The 15,592-nt window shown below is 51.6% G+C and overlaps 2 protein-coding genes across 2 annotated transcripts; one reads left to right on the forward strand and one right to left on the reverse strand.

Moving 5' to 3' along the window:
• Positions 1-3,139: 3,139 nt before the first annotated feature.
• Positions 3,140-4,034, reverse strand: LOC135405010 (olfactory receptor 14J1-like). The gene has a single exon (XM_064639730.1). It carries the CDS (start codon positions 4,032-4,034, stop codon positions 3,201-3,203), a length of 834 nt encoding a protein of 277 aa, XP_064495800.1. The 3' UTR covers positions 3,140-3,200.
• An 8,497-nt stretch (positions 4,035-12,531) lies between these two features.
• On the forward strand, positions 12,532-13,503 carry LOC135405011 (olfactory receptor 14J1-like). Its single transcript, XM_064639731.1, has one exon. It carries the CDS (start codon positions 12,532-12,534, stop codon positions 13,501-13,503), a length of 972 nt encoding a protein of 323 aa, XP_064495801.1.
• Positions 13,504-15,592: the final 2,089 nt, after the last annotated feature.

Genomic DNA, 15,592 nt, shown 5'->3' on the forward strand with positions numbered 1-15,592 from the left:
TCTCTCACTCCTCTCTGGGTTCCAGCACCCTGGATTTTATCCTTTCTCTAAAGGGTTATCACAGAGGTGCCTCTGGAATTGCTTTTTGGCTCAGCTTTGGGCACTGGCTGGTGCATTTTGGAGCCACCTGAAACTGGCTCTCTCTGACACAGAGTCAACTCTTGATCTCCTCTTCCCTAAGGGAAACCTGCAGCCCCCTCCCTGCTACCAAACCTGATCCACAGGGTCATTCAAGTGCCCAGGAATACAGGAGGTCATTGAGCCCATTATTCTTCAGGCTGGTTAAACAAGACTTTGTCCTCTTCCTGTCCCTGACTGGAGGTTCTTTCTGTCAGAGCAGAGCTGTGCTGGACCTCAGCCATGCTTTGCTCCAGAGCCTGCTGGGGTGGGGGCAGATGGCAATGGAAGAGTTGGGTTGGACTGGTTGACCCTTGTGGGTCCCTTCCAGCTCAGCATATTCTGTCATTCTGCATTTGTTTCACTTTGGTTTGGTTGGGTTTGGTCTTTTTGCCCCCCTTTTGAATTGCTTTTCCTCTGACCCATGAGTTTTTTCTTCATTGTCTTGGGCCTTGCTGGGCACCTGATGGCAGGACAAGTTTATCCCACTCACTCATCTTGACCACATTTTTTGTCCAAGTCACCATAGACTGGATGAGGTTTCTCACAGACTCGCTGCAACTTGGCATCATCCACAAAGGAGTGGAAAGTGCATTTCATCCCATCACCCAGAGACATAATAAAGATGTTCCATAGGAATGGTCAAGGGCTGGTCCCTGATGGATGTCACCTGGGAGTTGCTGCCAAGAGGAATTTGTGCCATGACTTTTGACCCTCATCAGTCATTCAACTTCCCACCCACCACGTTTCACTTGTCCAGTCCAGCTGTCACCAGTCTGGCTCTAAGGAGACCACAGGAGACCATGTCAAAGGCCTAGAAACAGTCTGGGCACACAACATCCCTTTTTTTTTCCCTGTCACAGGGGTTCTGCAATCCCTGCCTTGTCCTTCCCATGCCTGGCAATGGCTGCAGGAGGACTTGCCCTATCCCCTTCCCTGCTGAGCCTGAGCAGTCTGGAACTCTGCCAACCCTCCTTGCTGCCCTGTTTGCAGACTGATTCCATGTCTGCCTTTGCCAAGGCAAGAAGCTCTGGGCTGGCTCTGGCCTTTCCAAGGGTTTGGGAGAGGTCTCCCAGTGACACTGCCCAACCTTCTCAATATCCCTGACACCAAAACCTTTTCTATTATCCCACAGTTCCAGTTTAGTGCTCAGGACACAACACATATTCTCATGGTTCTTCAGGAGAAAATTAGAAGTGGTTTCATTATAGAGGTCAACTGGTGGAGCAGCCCAGTCTGCTCTGGCCCCACAGCAGTGCCCAGCCCAGGGTGCTGCAGAGCTCTGGGCACTCCCCCCACAGCCCCAGCCCCTCTGAAGGGCACAGCAGCTCCTGGGGCACAGAGAGGAGTCTCAGCATCCCCATCAGCTCAGGGGCTGGACACTCAGCATGGCAGGAGGAAATGGAGGTCAGGGAAAGTGCAGGAGCCCTGGTGTCACCTCCAGGAGATGCCCAGCACAGCCTGACTGTGCCCCTCAGTGCCAGCCCCTCTGCCCAGCCCAGCCCAGAGTCCTGGCCCAGGGACAGAGCAGCCTGTCCCCAGGGGGGCTGCAGAAAGAGGTTTCTCTGTGTCAGGGATTCCTCTCTGCAGGCCCAGAAATGCTGCCTTGCTCTTCTGCAGGGACATCCCTTTGCCCAGGTCAGTGTGTCCAGGCTGCCTTGGCCAGTTGCAGATCCCAGCCTGGGATCCCTGCAGGGCCCTGAGCTGGAGGTGCTGCTCTGCACAGGGAGGGGCTGTGGCACCCTGGGCTGAGCCTGCACTGGCCATGCTGGTCAGGGTGGGGAGCAGACCCAGCAGGATGGGGATCACTCCTCTCCACCCTCTGCCATAGTCCTGGAAGGCTCAGTAGCCAAGAACAAGGCTGGGCAGGACCATGGGCTGTTTCCAATGGCACAAAGGGCAGGGTAGGGCTCCACTCCATCCAGCCTGTGGGCTGGAGAGTTCTTCAGGACACCCTCCTGGAAAGCCCACCCCTGGCTCTGTTACAGCCCCCCCTGAACTGAGGAGGCACAAGGGGAGTTCACTGTGGGTGAGACGAGTCACTGGCCAGAGTCCTTTCTCTGTTCCTGCTGCGGCCCCTGGGCTTGCAGAACTCCCCTTTACCAGTTCACAGGGAGATTTAGGACTTGATCTCTGGGTGACTCCACCCTGGGCAGGATTCTGCTCCAGGGCTCCATTCCCTGCTGACTGGATGGGACGGGCTGTCCCTGCAGATCCTCTGTGCTCTCCTGCACTTCCTGAGTTCCTACAGACAAGTCCTCACCTGCCATCAGAGCCCTCACGAGCTGCAGAGACCCAGGCAGGTGACTTGGAGGCCATTTGCCACTGGCCACCAGCACAGAACATCTGACCCAGCCCTCAGTCCCTCAAGTACCCCAGTGAGTCGCTTCTCTCACTGCAGGGACTGAATGGGGAAACAAGCAAAGCAATGAGACTTTGCAGAGTCTATTCCTTGGCCTTGTTCTTTATATCAACCTTTCAAAAAGAACAAAGCCTTCAGGAACTGCCCAGGGGGATCCCCTTTCCTGATGGAAATGTTGTTAAGGAGCCCAGCTCTGTCCCAGCAGTGCCCAGGGCCTGTCCCTGCCCATGGTCACAGGACTGACACACAGCAGGGACTGAGCTGCCAGAGCACTCAGGCCTTGGGCAAGGAGCAGAAAGGAGAGGGAGGCAGTGGAAAAAGAGCATCTCTGAAAAGCCCAAAAGCTGCTGCTCCCTGGCAGTGCTCCTGTACCAGGACTCTTTAGCCCTTCTCCTCTGCACACAGGCACTGCCCTCCAGCTTTAGGGAAGTTCTTGGAGGGAGAATCTGGAAAAAAGAATTCAAGTCCTTTATTCTAGTCAGTGATTGTGATTCCTCATGTACAGAATAACAAAGGCAGGATGTTTGACAAAGAAGTGGCTGCAGGAACTTTTACTTTGTTTAAATGCACACAGAGAATGATCCCTCATTTACACAATGGTGGGTCAAAACAAAGAATTAGAGAGTGAATTAGGTATAAGATGGAGAATAAATTTCTGTGTTAACAACATTAAAAGAGGAAAAAATGTAGGAAATGGCCCCCACCACCACTCTCAAAAGCTTTAGAAAGCAGGCTGGGCCAGTAAAGGGTTACACAATGAGTGTTGTACAGAAGAAAAAAGGCAGGTTGTTGCTCTTGAAAAGCATCCAGTCATCATTTTCCTCAGGGCATCCTTGAGCTCCTGGTTCCTGAGGCTGTAGATGAGGGGGTTCAGTGCTGGAGGCACCACCGAGTACAGAACTGACACCACCAGGTCCAGGGATGGGGAGGAGATGGAGGGGGGCTTCAGGTCAGAAAATGTGGCAGTGCTGACAAACAGGGAGAGCACAGCCAGGTGAGGGAGGCACGTGGAAAAGGCTTTGTGCTGTCCCTGCTGAGAGGGGATCCTCAGCACAGCCCTGAAGATCTGCACATAGGAGAAAACAATGAAAACAAAACAGCCAAGTCCTAAAGAGACACTAACCACAATGAGCCCAATTTCCCTGCGGTAGCCTGAGTGTGAGCAGGAGAGCTTGAGGATGTGTGGGATTTCACAGAAGAACTGGCCCAGGGCATTGCCCTGGCACAGGGGCAGGGAAAATGTATTGGCTGTGTGCAGCAGAGCATTGAGAAACCCAGTGGCCCAGGCAGCTGCTGCCATGTGGGCACAAGCTCTGCTGCCCAGGAGGGTCCCGTAGTGCAGGGGTTTGCAGATGGCAACGTAGCGGTCGTAGCACATGATGGTGAGGAGGGAAAACTCTGCTGACATGAAGAAATAAAAGAAAAAGGCCTGTGCAGCACATCCTGTGTAGGAGATGGTTGTGGTGCCCCAGAGGGAATTGTGCATGGCTTTGGGGACAGTGGTGCAGATGGAGCCCAGATCTGTGAGGGAGAGGTTGAGCAGGAAGAAGCCCATGGGGGTGTGCAGGTGGTGGTCGCAGGCTACGGCGCTGAGGATGAGGCCGTTGGCCAGGAGGGCAGCCAGGGAGATGGCCAGGAAGAGCCAGAAGTGCAGGAGCTGCAGCTCCCGCCTGTCTGCAAATGCCAGGAGGAGAAATTGGGGGATGGAGCTGCTGTTGGACATCTGTTATTTCTTAGCACAGGATCTGTTTCAGAAAAGGAAAGGACAGGGAACAGTTAAGACAGACCTCTGTGAAAAAGCCACTCCATTTCTAAAAGAAATCAATGTGTCAAATGTCACCAAATTCACTGCCAAGGAGTCAGTTTTGCTCTACTGTGGTGTGACATATAACTTTTTTGGTAGAGCTCTCACACACACAAGGAATGTCAGTTGTAACACATCTTGAATACAAAAGTTCCCTCTCTACACCCATGATTCAGAAGAGCTGGAGTTGCAGAGCAGAAGCTTAGTCTGTCCTTAGAATAATTGTACCTGTGTTTTCAATTTTTACCATCACATCTGGGGAAGGTTCTTTTCCACTGCAGGAATCCTCATTTCTATGGCCAAGCACACAGTGCCCAGCAGAGTTGCCTGAACACCCCCTCCCCCAGGCCTTGGAGGCACTTGCCCCCCACTCCCTGCCCAGGGCTCTGCTCCCTGGAGCTGTCCCTGCCAGCAGCTGCTTCCCTGGGCCCAGGGCTGGACACTGCCAGTGCTGCCAGAGCCCATCCCAGCCCTGGGGGCTCAGCTCTGCCCTGCAGAGCCCTCCCAGCAGCACAGGGCACTGCCCAGGGGCATCTCTGGCTGGGCAGGCTCTGATGGCAATGTCAGAGCAACCCTGAGGAGGCTGGAAAAGTGACACTGATGCATCTATTAGACAGTTTCAATGTCTGATACTCTCAGATTCAATCCTCTCTAATCTAACGGAGTTAAAGTTTCAGTGTCTCCTCCTGCGCTCAGAGATTAATTTCTCTGTCACAGTCAGCACCCAGACAACCCAGAGTATAACACTGAAAGAACTGGTCCCTTCTCTTTAATACCACCTGTCGGTCTGTGCCTCTTGCAAATACCTTCTGGGAAATTTCCTGCTTTGATCTGGAGCTGTGACCAGCCCTCATCCCTGCAGCACACTTTGGAGATCAGAAGGACTCTGCCCTGCTCTGCCCTCCCAGGAATTGTTCCTTCCCCACAGCCCTTCTCCCCCAGCCCCGTGGCAGCTCCTTGGCCGGGCTGAGAGCTGACCCTGGCAGGCAGCAGAGTCCCTGCCCCAGCACACAGAGCCCTGGGGGCAGGACCCTGCTCTGCACCACAGCCCTGGGCACCCCTGGCTGCACCCCCACCTTCCCACCCCACAGCCAGCCCTGCCACAGGGAACCTTCTGGCCCTGGGCCTCTGAGGGGGCAGCAGCAAGTCCTGCTCTGCAGCAGCTTCTCCTGCTGCACCCCAGCAAATCCAGCAGAGCCATCCTGACAGCTCCTGCCACTGCTGCCATTTGGCAGCTGGGAGAGGCACTTGCAGGAACTCCCCTGCACTGCTCTGCAGCCACAGCCTGACCATGGCAAAGGGCTGGCAAGGTTCCTGCCCTGAGCAGCTCTGCCCTGTCCTCCCACCCCAGGATCCCTTGAACCTCCTGCTCCCTTCTCCTCTCTGCGCTTGCTGCCTGCAGCTCCTGCCCTGCTCTGCCATATGGCCACTTCCCCTGCACTGCAGCAACTGGGAGAGTCCTGCTGAAAGATCCTGGAAGCTGTGGGATGTGTCAGCTTTAGGAGATGCCTCCAGGAAGGGAAATTGCACTTTCCTACAGCCAGAGAATTCTTCATCCAAATCCTGGGAAGGTTTCTCCTGTAGTGAGAGCTCAGTCACCTCCCAGCCCAGGTTGCCTCTCATCTCTCTGCCTTCTCTCCTGTGCCCTGGGTGCTGCAGGCAGTGCCCTCAGCCCTGCTGGGCTGTGCAGAGGAGCTGCTCACCAGCAGAGCTGTCTCTTTGAAGCTCTTCTTGGTTGCCAGGAGCTCCCTGTGTGCCAGGAGCCTGGCCCAGCTCAGCAGCACAGCAACAGCCCCAGGCAGCCCTTTCTCTGCCCCTCTGGGCTCCCTCCAGCTGTCCCTGGGGCTCCAGGGGAACCTGCTGGCACACAGCTGAAGGAAATAATGATGTGCCTTCTCTCACTTGGGCACAGACACTTCTTTCAGCAGGGGCATTTCTCCAAACACACACAGAGTTAAGTCCAAGAGTCCCCTTTTCATGTCCCATCATTAGACAGGAAACCCAGACAGTGCCCAGGAGGGATCTCCTTCACCTGCAATGAGGGAAGGGACTCAGCTGAGTCAACAGAGGTGTCTCCTTGTGGCTCTGCAGACCTGGGGCCAGAAGGACACTCTGCTCCCTCCACAACCCCCATGGGCTGGGATTCCTCCTGCCCCACTTCAGTGGGCCCAAAACAGGCACCTGCAGGTGACTCCTTGTCCCAGCTCCCCTGGCAATGAAGGAAGACCAAAGCCAGGAGTGACCTGCTGGGACCAAACCCCTGGTTCCTCCTGAGGGGCCAGAGGTGACTGAGATTCCTGCTGGGAACTGCAGGCTCCAATGGAGCAGTTCCTAGGGACAGGGCAGCAGCTGTGGGATCTTCTTGGGGGCTGCTGGGACATTGCTTTGGCTACCTTCAGTGGCAGAAGGTGCCCATATGTAGAACAGAGGAACGTGTCACTGTTCCTTCTGTCCAGGGCAGCCCCTAGAGGTGTTCAGGTGACCAAATGGAGTCAGGTGGCACAGGGAGAGAGGTCTCTCTCCTGTTCTTTATCAGGGTATTTTCTACATGTCCTCAGAGTACAATGGCAGTTTTCTCCTGGACATGCCTTCACTGCTGAACCTTACTCAGGGCAGCTGAGCCTGGATTGAACAGCCAAAGAGGGGCCTGTAGTGCCAGGGGAGGTGCCAGGGCTCTGCAGCACAAGTGCAGCAGCTGCCCTGGACAGCACAGGTCCTGTGCAGGAACCCCATCCCCATTCCCAGCAGTTGTGGGACAGGCACCACCCAGGGCTTCTCAGACACATTGGGGGCCTTTGGGGCAGGGAGTGAATCCCAGCCCTGCAGGGACACAAAGGCTGTTACCATAGTAACTGCCCATAGCAATGGAAATGTCTGATGGTTGCCATGGTAACCGACCATAGTAATGGGAATGTATGATGGTTGCCATGGTAACTGACCATGGGAACAGCAATGTATGATGGTTGCCATGGTATTTGACTGTACCAGTAAGAGTATCAGTTCCCACGGTAACTGATAGTATCAATGAGAATGTATGATGGCTGCCATGGTAACTGACTGTACCAGTGGGAAGTATGATGGTTCCTGTGGTAACTGACTGTAGCAACGGGAATGTATGCTGGTTGCCATGGTAACCAAGCATAGCAATGAGAATCTATGATGGTTGCCATGGTAACTGACCCTAGCAACTGGAATGTGTGATGGTTGCCATGGTAACTGACCCTAGCAACTGGAATGAATGATGGTTGCCATGGTAACAGACCATAGCAATGGGAATGTGTCACAGTTGCCATGGTAACCGACCGTAGTAATAGGAATGTGTCATGGTTGCCATGGTAACAGACTGTACCAAAGGAAAGTATGATGGTTGCCATGGTAACTGACTGTAGCAATTTGAATGTATGATGGTTGTCATAGTAACCGACCATAGAAGCGGGAATGTATGATGGTTACAATGGTAAACGACCGTAGCAGTGGGAAGTATGATGGTTACCATGGTAACTGACTGTAGAAATGGGAATGTATGCTGCTTGCCATGGTAACCGACCATAGCAGTAAGAATGCATGATGGTTGCCATGGTAACTGACTGTAGAAAGAAAAATGTATGCTTGTTGCCATGGTAACCAACCATAGCAATGGGAGTTTATCATGGTTGCCATGGTAACCGATCTTAGCAACAGGAATCTATGATGGTTGCCATGGTAACTGACCATAGCAATGGGATTGTATGCTGGTTTCCATGGTAACTGACCTTTGCAGTGGGAAATATGTGATGCTTGCCATGGTATCTGACCATAGCAATAGGACTATATGATGGTTGCCATGGTAACTGACTGTACCAGCGGGAAGTATTATGGTTCCTGTGGTAACTGACTGTAGCAATGGAAATGTATGCTGGTTGCCATGGTAACCAACCATAACAATAAGAATGTATGATGGTTCCATGGTAACTGACCCTAGCAACTGGAATGAATGATGGTTGCCATGGTAACAGACCATAGCAATGGGAATGTAAGATGGTTGCCATGGTAACCAACTATGGCAATGGGAATATATGATGTTTGCCATGGTAACTGACTGTAGCAATGGGAATGAATTATGGTTGCCATGGTAACTGACCATAGAAACGACAATGTATTCTGGTTGCCATGGTAACGGACTGTACCAGTGGAAAGTATGTTGGTTGCCATGGTAACTGACTGTAGCAATGGGAATGTATGGTGTTTTCCGTGGGAACTGACCATAGCAACGAAAATGTATCTTAGTTGCCATGGTAAACGACCATAGCAAAGTGACTGTATGATGGTTGCCATGGTAACCGACCATAGCAATGCTAATGTATGATGGTTGCCATGGTAACCTGCTGTAGCAATGGGAATGCATGATGTTGCCATGGTAACTGGCAGTAGGAACGGGAATGTATGATGGTTACCATGGTAACTGACCATAGAAACTGGATTTCAGATGTTTGCCATGCTAACTGATCGTAGCAACGATGCTGTATGATGGTTGCCATGGTAACTGATTGTAGCAGTGGGCCGTATGATGGTTGCCATGGTAACCGACCACAGCAATGGGGATGTGTGATGGTTTCCACAGTAACCGACCGTAACAGTGGGAATGTATGGTGGTTTCCATGGTAACTGACTGTAGCAACAGGAATGTTTGATGATTGCCTTGGTAACTGACCTTAGCAATGGGACTTTACAATGATTGCCTTGGTAACTGACTGTAGGAATGGGAATGTATGATGGTTTCCATGGTAACCGACCATAGCAATTGGATTGTGTGCTGGTTGCCATAGTGACCGACTGTAACAACGCGACTGTATGATGGTTGCCATGGTAAATGACAGTAGCAGTGGGACTGTATGATGGGTGCCAGGGTAACTGACCATAGAAATGGCAATGTATGATGTTTGCTATGGTAACTGACTGTAGGAATGGGAATGTATGATGGTTGCCATGGTAACTGACCATAGCAACGAGAATGTATGATGGTTACCATGGTAACCGAGCATAGCAATAGGAATGTGTGATGGTTGCCATGGTACCTGTGTGTAGCAATGGGAATGTATGATATTTGTTATGGTAACTGACCATACAAACAAGAATGTGTGATGTTTGCCATGGTAACTGACTGTAGGAACGGGAATGTGGGACGGTTGCCATGGTAATTGATTGTACCAGTGTGAAGTATGATGGTTGCTGTAGTAACTGACCATAGAAACGGGAATGTATGATAGTTGCCACGGTAACTGACTGTACCAATGGCAATGTATGATGGTTGCCGTGGTAACTGACCATGGCAATGAGACTGTGTGCTGGTTCCCATGGTAACCAACCATACCAGTGGGAATGTATGATCGTTGCCACGGTAACTGACTGTAGGAATGGGAATGTGTGATGGTTGCTGTGGTAACTGACCGTGGCAATGAGAATATATGCTGTTTGCCATAGTAACTGACCATAGCAGTGGGAAGTATGCTGTTTGCCACAGTAAATGACTGTAGCAATTATGGTTGCCATGGTAACCGACCATAGCAATGATAATGTATTAGGGTTGCCATGGTAACTGACTGTGGCATTGGGAATGTATTCTATTTGCCATGGTAACTGACCATAGCAATGAGAATGCATGCTGGTTGTCATGGCAACTGTTATTTCCTTAGACTATGAGCACGATATTTTCATCTGCAAAAACATTAGTGAGTGTCCAGAAATCTCTCAAGATGGGCTTTAAATGTCTCAAGCACATGAGCACTAGAGAGGGGCTAAGGAGCTGCGGCCTCAATGGTGTGGAGACTGAGGACAGCACAGGACAGCCCTGAGAGGGCTTGAAGGGAGGATTTAGAGATGGTGGATCCTTTTGTCAGAGCAGAAAGGAGCATGAGAAAGAAAGAATTAATGCCAAGTGCAGCTGGGGAGGTCCCGAGTGGACATGAGGAAAAAGGAATTTCACTCCATGGAAAACACTGTGCTGCAATATGTCACCCAGGAGGAGTCTGGATGAGCCCAAGGCTTTGTGTGTGCAGGAAGAGCCAGGGAGGACGCAGAGATGTCAGTGCAGGAAGGTGCCAGCCAGGTGGGGCAGCCAGGGGGATGACGACAGCCTGCAGGGAAAGGGGCAGGGCATGGACACCTTAGGACAGCCTGGGCTGGAGAGGAGACAGGGATGGGGAGAAGCTGAAAGGCCCTGACAGAGCCACCTTCTGCAGGCCTTTGGCCATGGCTGCTGTCTGTGCCCCTGATGCCAGGAGGAGGGGAGTGCCCCTTGCAGCCCTGGGGCCTCATGGCCTCCTTGTCCCTGCTCAGCAGCCTGGCAGGTGCCACCCCATGGTCCTGCCCTTGGCATTGCACATCCCACATCCCAGTGCCCCAGGAAGAGCCCTGAGGAATGAGGCAGGGACAGGATCTGCCTTCCCAGGGGCTGGGGGTCAGGCCTTGGCCCGTTGGATTAAGGAAACAAGTCCAGTTTTCCTCAGCATCAGAGCCACCTTTCCCTTGCTTGTCCATCCTTGTCATCACTGTCTGCAGTTTTCTGCTCTAACTGGAACCCAGGGAGAAGTTCTCAGTTGTGTCCCTCAGTGAGACTTATTAGCACTACAAGAAACTTCAGTGTTTCAATCTCACTTTGACTTCTTGAAAAGTTTGAACTTCCTCTCAGGGACTGAGTCTCACATAAACAACACCAAACCCCCCTGAGGGTCATGAAATGCCTCGGGGCTGTTGCTGTGCTGCTGAGCTGGGCCAGGCTCCTGGCACACAGGGCAGTGCTGCAGATAGACAGCTCTGCTGGTGAGCAGCTCCTCTGCACAGCCCAGCAGGGCTGAGGGCACTGCCAGGGCAGCTCAGGGACACCAGCAGGGCACACACAGAGCTTCGAGGGGCTCAGCACTGGCAGGATGGCTGAGAGCTCCCTGCAGGAGGAATCTTGGCAGGGCTGCACATGGTGAGTCTGTGGCTGCAGGGCAGTGCAGGGGCAGCTCCTGGAGGCATCTCCTAAAGCTGGCCCAGCCCCAGCTGATGGGATGGGTGAGCAGGGGCTGTTTTGGGGCACTTTGGAAGAGCTGTGAAGCCGGGGGTGCAGGTGGGCTGCAGCCAGGGGTGCCCAGGGCTGTGGGGCAGAGCAGGGTCCTGCAGCCCAGGGCGCTGTGCTGGGCAGGGACTCTGCTGCCTGCCAGGGGCAGCTCTCAGCCGGCCTGGGGAGCTGCTGCCAGGGCTGGGGCAGAAGGGCTGTGGGCAAGGAGCAAACCTGGCAGCTGAGGGAGGATCTTTTCCATGTCTCGCTGTTGCAGGGTCAGACCTGCTCACAGCTCCAGACCACTACACCATATTGAATGGAGAATTGTTTGCAAAGCTCACAAAAGACAGGGGCTACAGGAAAAGAATTAGTTCTGAGGTGTCTTTCCTCTCAGAAATGAATATTTCAGGCAGTGTCAGAAATGAGCACAGGATCCTGGGCAGTGCTGAGCCTTCCCTTGGGGGTGGGCACTCTCCTGTCCCAGCCCTTGGCTTCTCTGCAGGAGGGCTCCTGTCCTGCTCTGTCCAGCACAGCTGCACCTCTGGGCTGGCACAGGGGACACTTCACAGAGCTGCCCTTGGAAACAACATTGTCCTGCTCTCATCACTGCACACGCATTTGTGGATGTGGTTTTTAATATTTATTTGTGTGAAATCAAAGTGAATGCAGCACAAGGGAAAGAGCAGGGCAGATGGGAAACAGGTTGAAGGACTCCGCAGCTCTCCTGGATCTGCTTTAAACCACAGAGAGCTGAGCCCTTTTGCCACTTTTCTTTTCTAATGACTCCTCACATTTTTAGCAATAAAAATGAGAATTTTTACTCCTAAAAAGAACAGTCTGCAGATTTAATGGTGGAACATATCTAACAGAAGAATTATTCTAAGGACAATAGAAGCCTCTGTTCTGCAGTCCACAGTCTTGTGATTAGGGGGGGTCAGAAATTAAGCTTTTCCATTAAAGGTGAGATACATCTGACATCCCTTGTGATCATCAGAGCTGTCACAAACCAGCTCCATGTCACCACTGCAGCAGAGCAAAGCTGAGCCCTTGGCAGCACATGGCCAGAATTCTTGCTGCTCACACCACTCTGAGCCAGCATAAGGGAAATACAAATGGTTTCGGGGGATTACTATGAAAGATGGAGTATCTCTGCTGAGAGGGGTATCTCCTAATTGTTCCCTGTCTTTTCCTTTTCTGAACAGACCCTGTCCTAAGAAAAAGCAAATGTCCAACAGCAGCTCCCCCACCCACTTCCTCCTCCTGGCATTTGCAGACAGGAGGGAGCTGCAGCTACTGCACTTCTGGCTCTTCCTGGCCATCTCCCTGGCTGCCCTCCTGGCCAACGGCCTCATCCTCAGCGCCGTAGCCTGTGACCACCACCTGCACACCCCCATGGGCTTCTTCCTGCTCAACCTCTCCCTCACAGACCTGGGCTCCATCTGCACCACTGTCCCCAAAGCCATGCACAATTCCCTCTGGGACACCACAACCATCTCCTACATGGGATGTGCTGCACAGCTCTTTTTCTTTGCCTTCTTCATCTCAGCAGAGTATTACCTCCTCACCATCATGTGCTACGACCGCTACGTTGCCATCTGCAAACCCCTGCACTACGGGACCCTCCTGGGCAGCAGAGCTTGTGCCCACATGGCAGCAGCTGCCTGGGCCACTGGCTTTCTCAATGCTCTGCTGCACACAGCCAATACATTTTCCCTGCCCCTGTGCCAGGGCAATGCCCTGGGCCAGTTCTTCTGTGAAATCCCACACATCCTCAAGCTCTCCTGCTCACACTCAGGCTACCGCAGGGAAATTGGGCTTCTTATGTTTAGTACCTGTTTAGGATTTGGTTGTTTCATTTTCATTGTTTTCTCCTATGTGCAGATCTTCAGGGCTGTGCTGAGGATCCCCTCTCAGCAGGGACGGCACAAAGCCTTTTCCACCTGCCTCCCTCACCTGGCTGTGGTCTCCCTGTTTATCAGCACTGGCATGTTTACTTACCTGAAGCCCCCCTCCATCTCCTCCCCATCCTTTGATCTGGTGGTGGCAGTTCTGTACTCGGTGGTGCCTCCATCACTGAACCCCCTCATCTACAGCCTGAGGAACCAGGAGCTCAAGGATGCCCTGAGGAAACTGATAACTGGGTGTTTTTCAGAAGCAACAAACTCTCCTTCTTCTGCATGTGTTGTACCTCATTAAAGGTCAATCCTTTTATGTACTTCATTAAAGGCCCAACATATCTGAGACGGTTTGAACGATAACGGACAATCCAGTTTGTGGGTACAAAGCTGAATACTTTATTTGACATAACTTTAGCTATATATAGGGTTTTGGGAAAGCAGGGCAATCATTCCATTGATGACTGGGGTTAAAGGTCTAGGAAGATATTTTTCTTTAAACAGATAAACAGATATTTCTTTCCATTTTGGGTATATAAAAGCTGTACATTACCTTGAAAAAAGGGCCTTCTTGCTACAGAATTTTCACTTGTAGTATTAGAAGTAAAGCTGCACTTAAATCACAAACACAATGCAGATGGGGGCAAACAGAGTTATAAAACGGATTTACCTCTGCAGTCTAGGTCAACTTAATTAAAAGATACTGTAAGAATATCAGACAGTAAATATAAACAGGCTTCCCTGTGTTTAAATCTCAAGGTTTCTGGCTAACTTCTTATGTCTGCTGTATCATTAAGAATTCCTACCACAACATATATCTTCTCTATTTTTTGCTCCTGGTACGGGGTGTTATTTTTGTGAGAATTTGTTACACTAAAAAATCTTTATATATAAATATGCATAAAAAATATATATAAAAGCATTTTCAGTTCAGTGTTTGCCTTTCTAGCCTGGCCCACAGGCTGTACAAATTGGGAATTTTACTCACTGTGTGCTTCAACCAAATAAAGAACTCTGGATTGGCTTGTTTGCCTGACATCTTTCCTCTCTGACTTCTCTGCAGCTGCAGAGTCAGTGCCTCTGTGCAGAGCTGGGCCAGAAAAGAGTCCCAGCAGAGCAGCACTGCCAGGGAGCAGCAGCCCTTCTCCTCCATGGCCTCCTCTCCCTTCCCTTCCACACTGTCCTGCAGAGCCCTGTGTTGTTGGAGGCCTCAGTGCTCTGGCAGTCGGTGCCAGTCCTGCTGCAGGACTGTCCAGGGACTGCAGGCAGGGACAGCCACGGGCACTGCTGGCACAGAGCTGACCTCTGCAGCAGCACTGCCATCCTGCAGGGGCATCTCCTCAGGCCAGGGCCTCAAAGCTTCAATGTTCTTTCCACTTTGCTCTCCAGGATGTGCACAACGCCCTGCAGAGGAAAACAGCAGTGACCAGCACAAGGGTGGGAGTGCTCAGGGTGGGGGCACCCAGCAGTGCCCTGGCACAGCCAGCGCCGCTCCCAGCACTGGCCTCTCACCCCAGGCCATTGGGCTTGTTCTTCCCTCCAAGGAGGGACAGCAAATGACCAGCTCAGGGGTCCATGTTTGCACTGCATGCACAAGACATGCCCCTGTGTCACGGCTTGGGGCTGGGGGGGTGGAAGGCTTAGACAAAGTTGATGGCAGAAGCCGTCTCGTTGAGCTACGAGGTGCAGAAAGGACCCCCTTGCTTTCCAAATTCCTTCTCAGAGAGGAGCCTGGGGGTGGCTGGATCCAATCTCAGGCTCAGATTTTGATTTCAATTGAAGGAGTTCTAGAGGTGTGATGCAATCACTTTGTCCTGCAGGTTTTAGTGATGAAAAATCTGAAATATTTTTATAAAATAATTATTTATTATGACAAATGAACAGACAATTGATCAGACAAGTGAACAGACAAAAGACCTTAAACAGAATTATTTACTGCACAGTATAAAAGTCAAAAACTCCTAGTAGTGTAGTGTAAGATAGGACAGTGGAGTAACTCAATTAAAGCAATTGGATCAAAGCCAGCAAAAAGAAACAATCCTGAAGCAGAGATTGAGGTAACTCACCTCACAATGACAGGGGGTAGTTCTCTCTCTTTCACTTAACCCCTGGGCAGTGACCATGAAGAGCTGTCCCTGCTTCATGGCAGAAGCTTCACACACTTCACGGAAGTCTGTGGAAGAATCTGCCACAGGACAGTTGGACGGGGCTTTTATAGTTATCAAGGGTTTGACTGCCAGACATATTTGCAGGCCAGGGAGCAGCTTATCTGTCAAAACCAGCTTCAAAAAGCAAGATGTGTATTTGAAGTTTCATGAAGCGTTTTGGGTTTAGCATAATTCAACATTAAAAACAGCACCTTGACACCAGCAGTAACTCATCACAGACAG

Source organism: Pseudopipra pipra, chromosome W (assembly GCF_036250125.1).
Source record: "Pseudopipra pipra isolate bDixPip1 chromosome W, bDixPip1.hap1, whole genome shotgun sequence".
Lineage (NCBI taxonomy): Eukaryota > Metazoa > Chordata > Aves > Passeriformes > Pipridae > Pseudopipra > Pseudopipra pipra.

Excerpts from the sequence above, each read along its gene's own strand:
- LOC135405010 (XM_064639730.1), bottom strand. The coding sequence starts at position 4,034 with ATGGGCTTCTTCCTGCTCAACCTCTCCCTCACAGATCTGGGCTCCATC.
- LOC135405011 (XM_064639731.1), top strand. The coding sequence starts at position 12,532 with ATGTCCAACAGCAGCTCCCCCACCCACTTCCTCCTCCTGGCATTTGCA.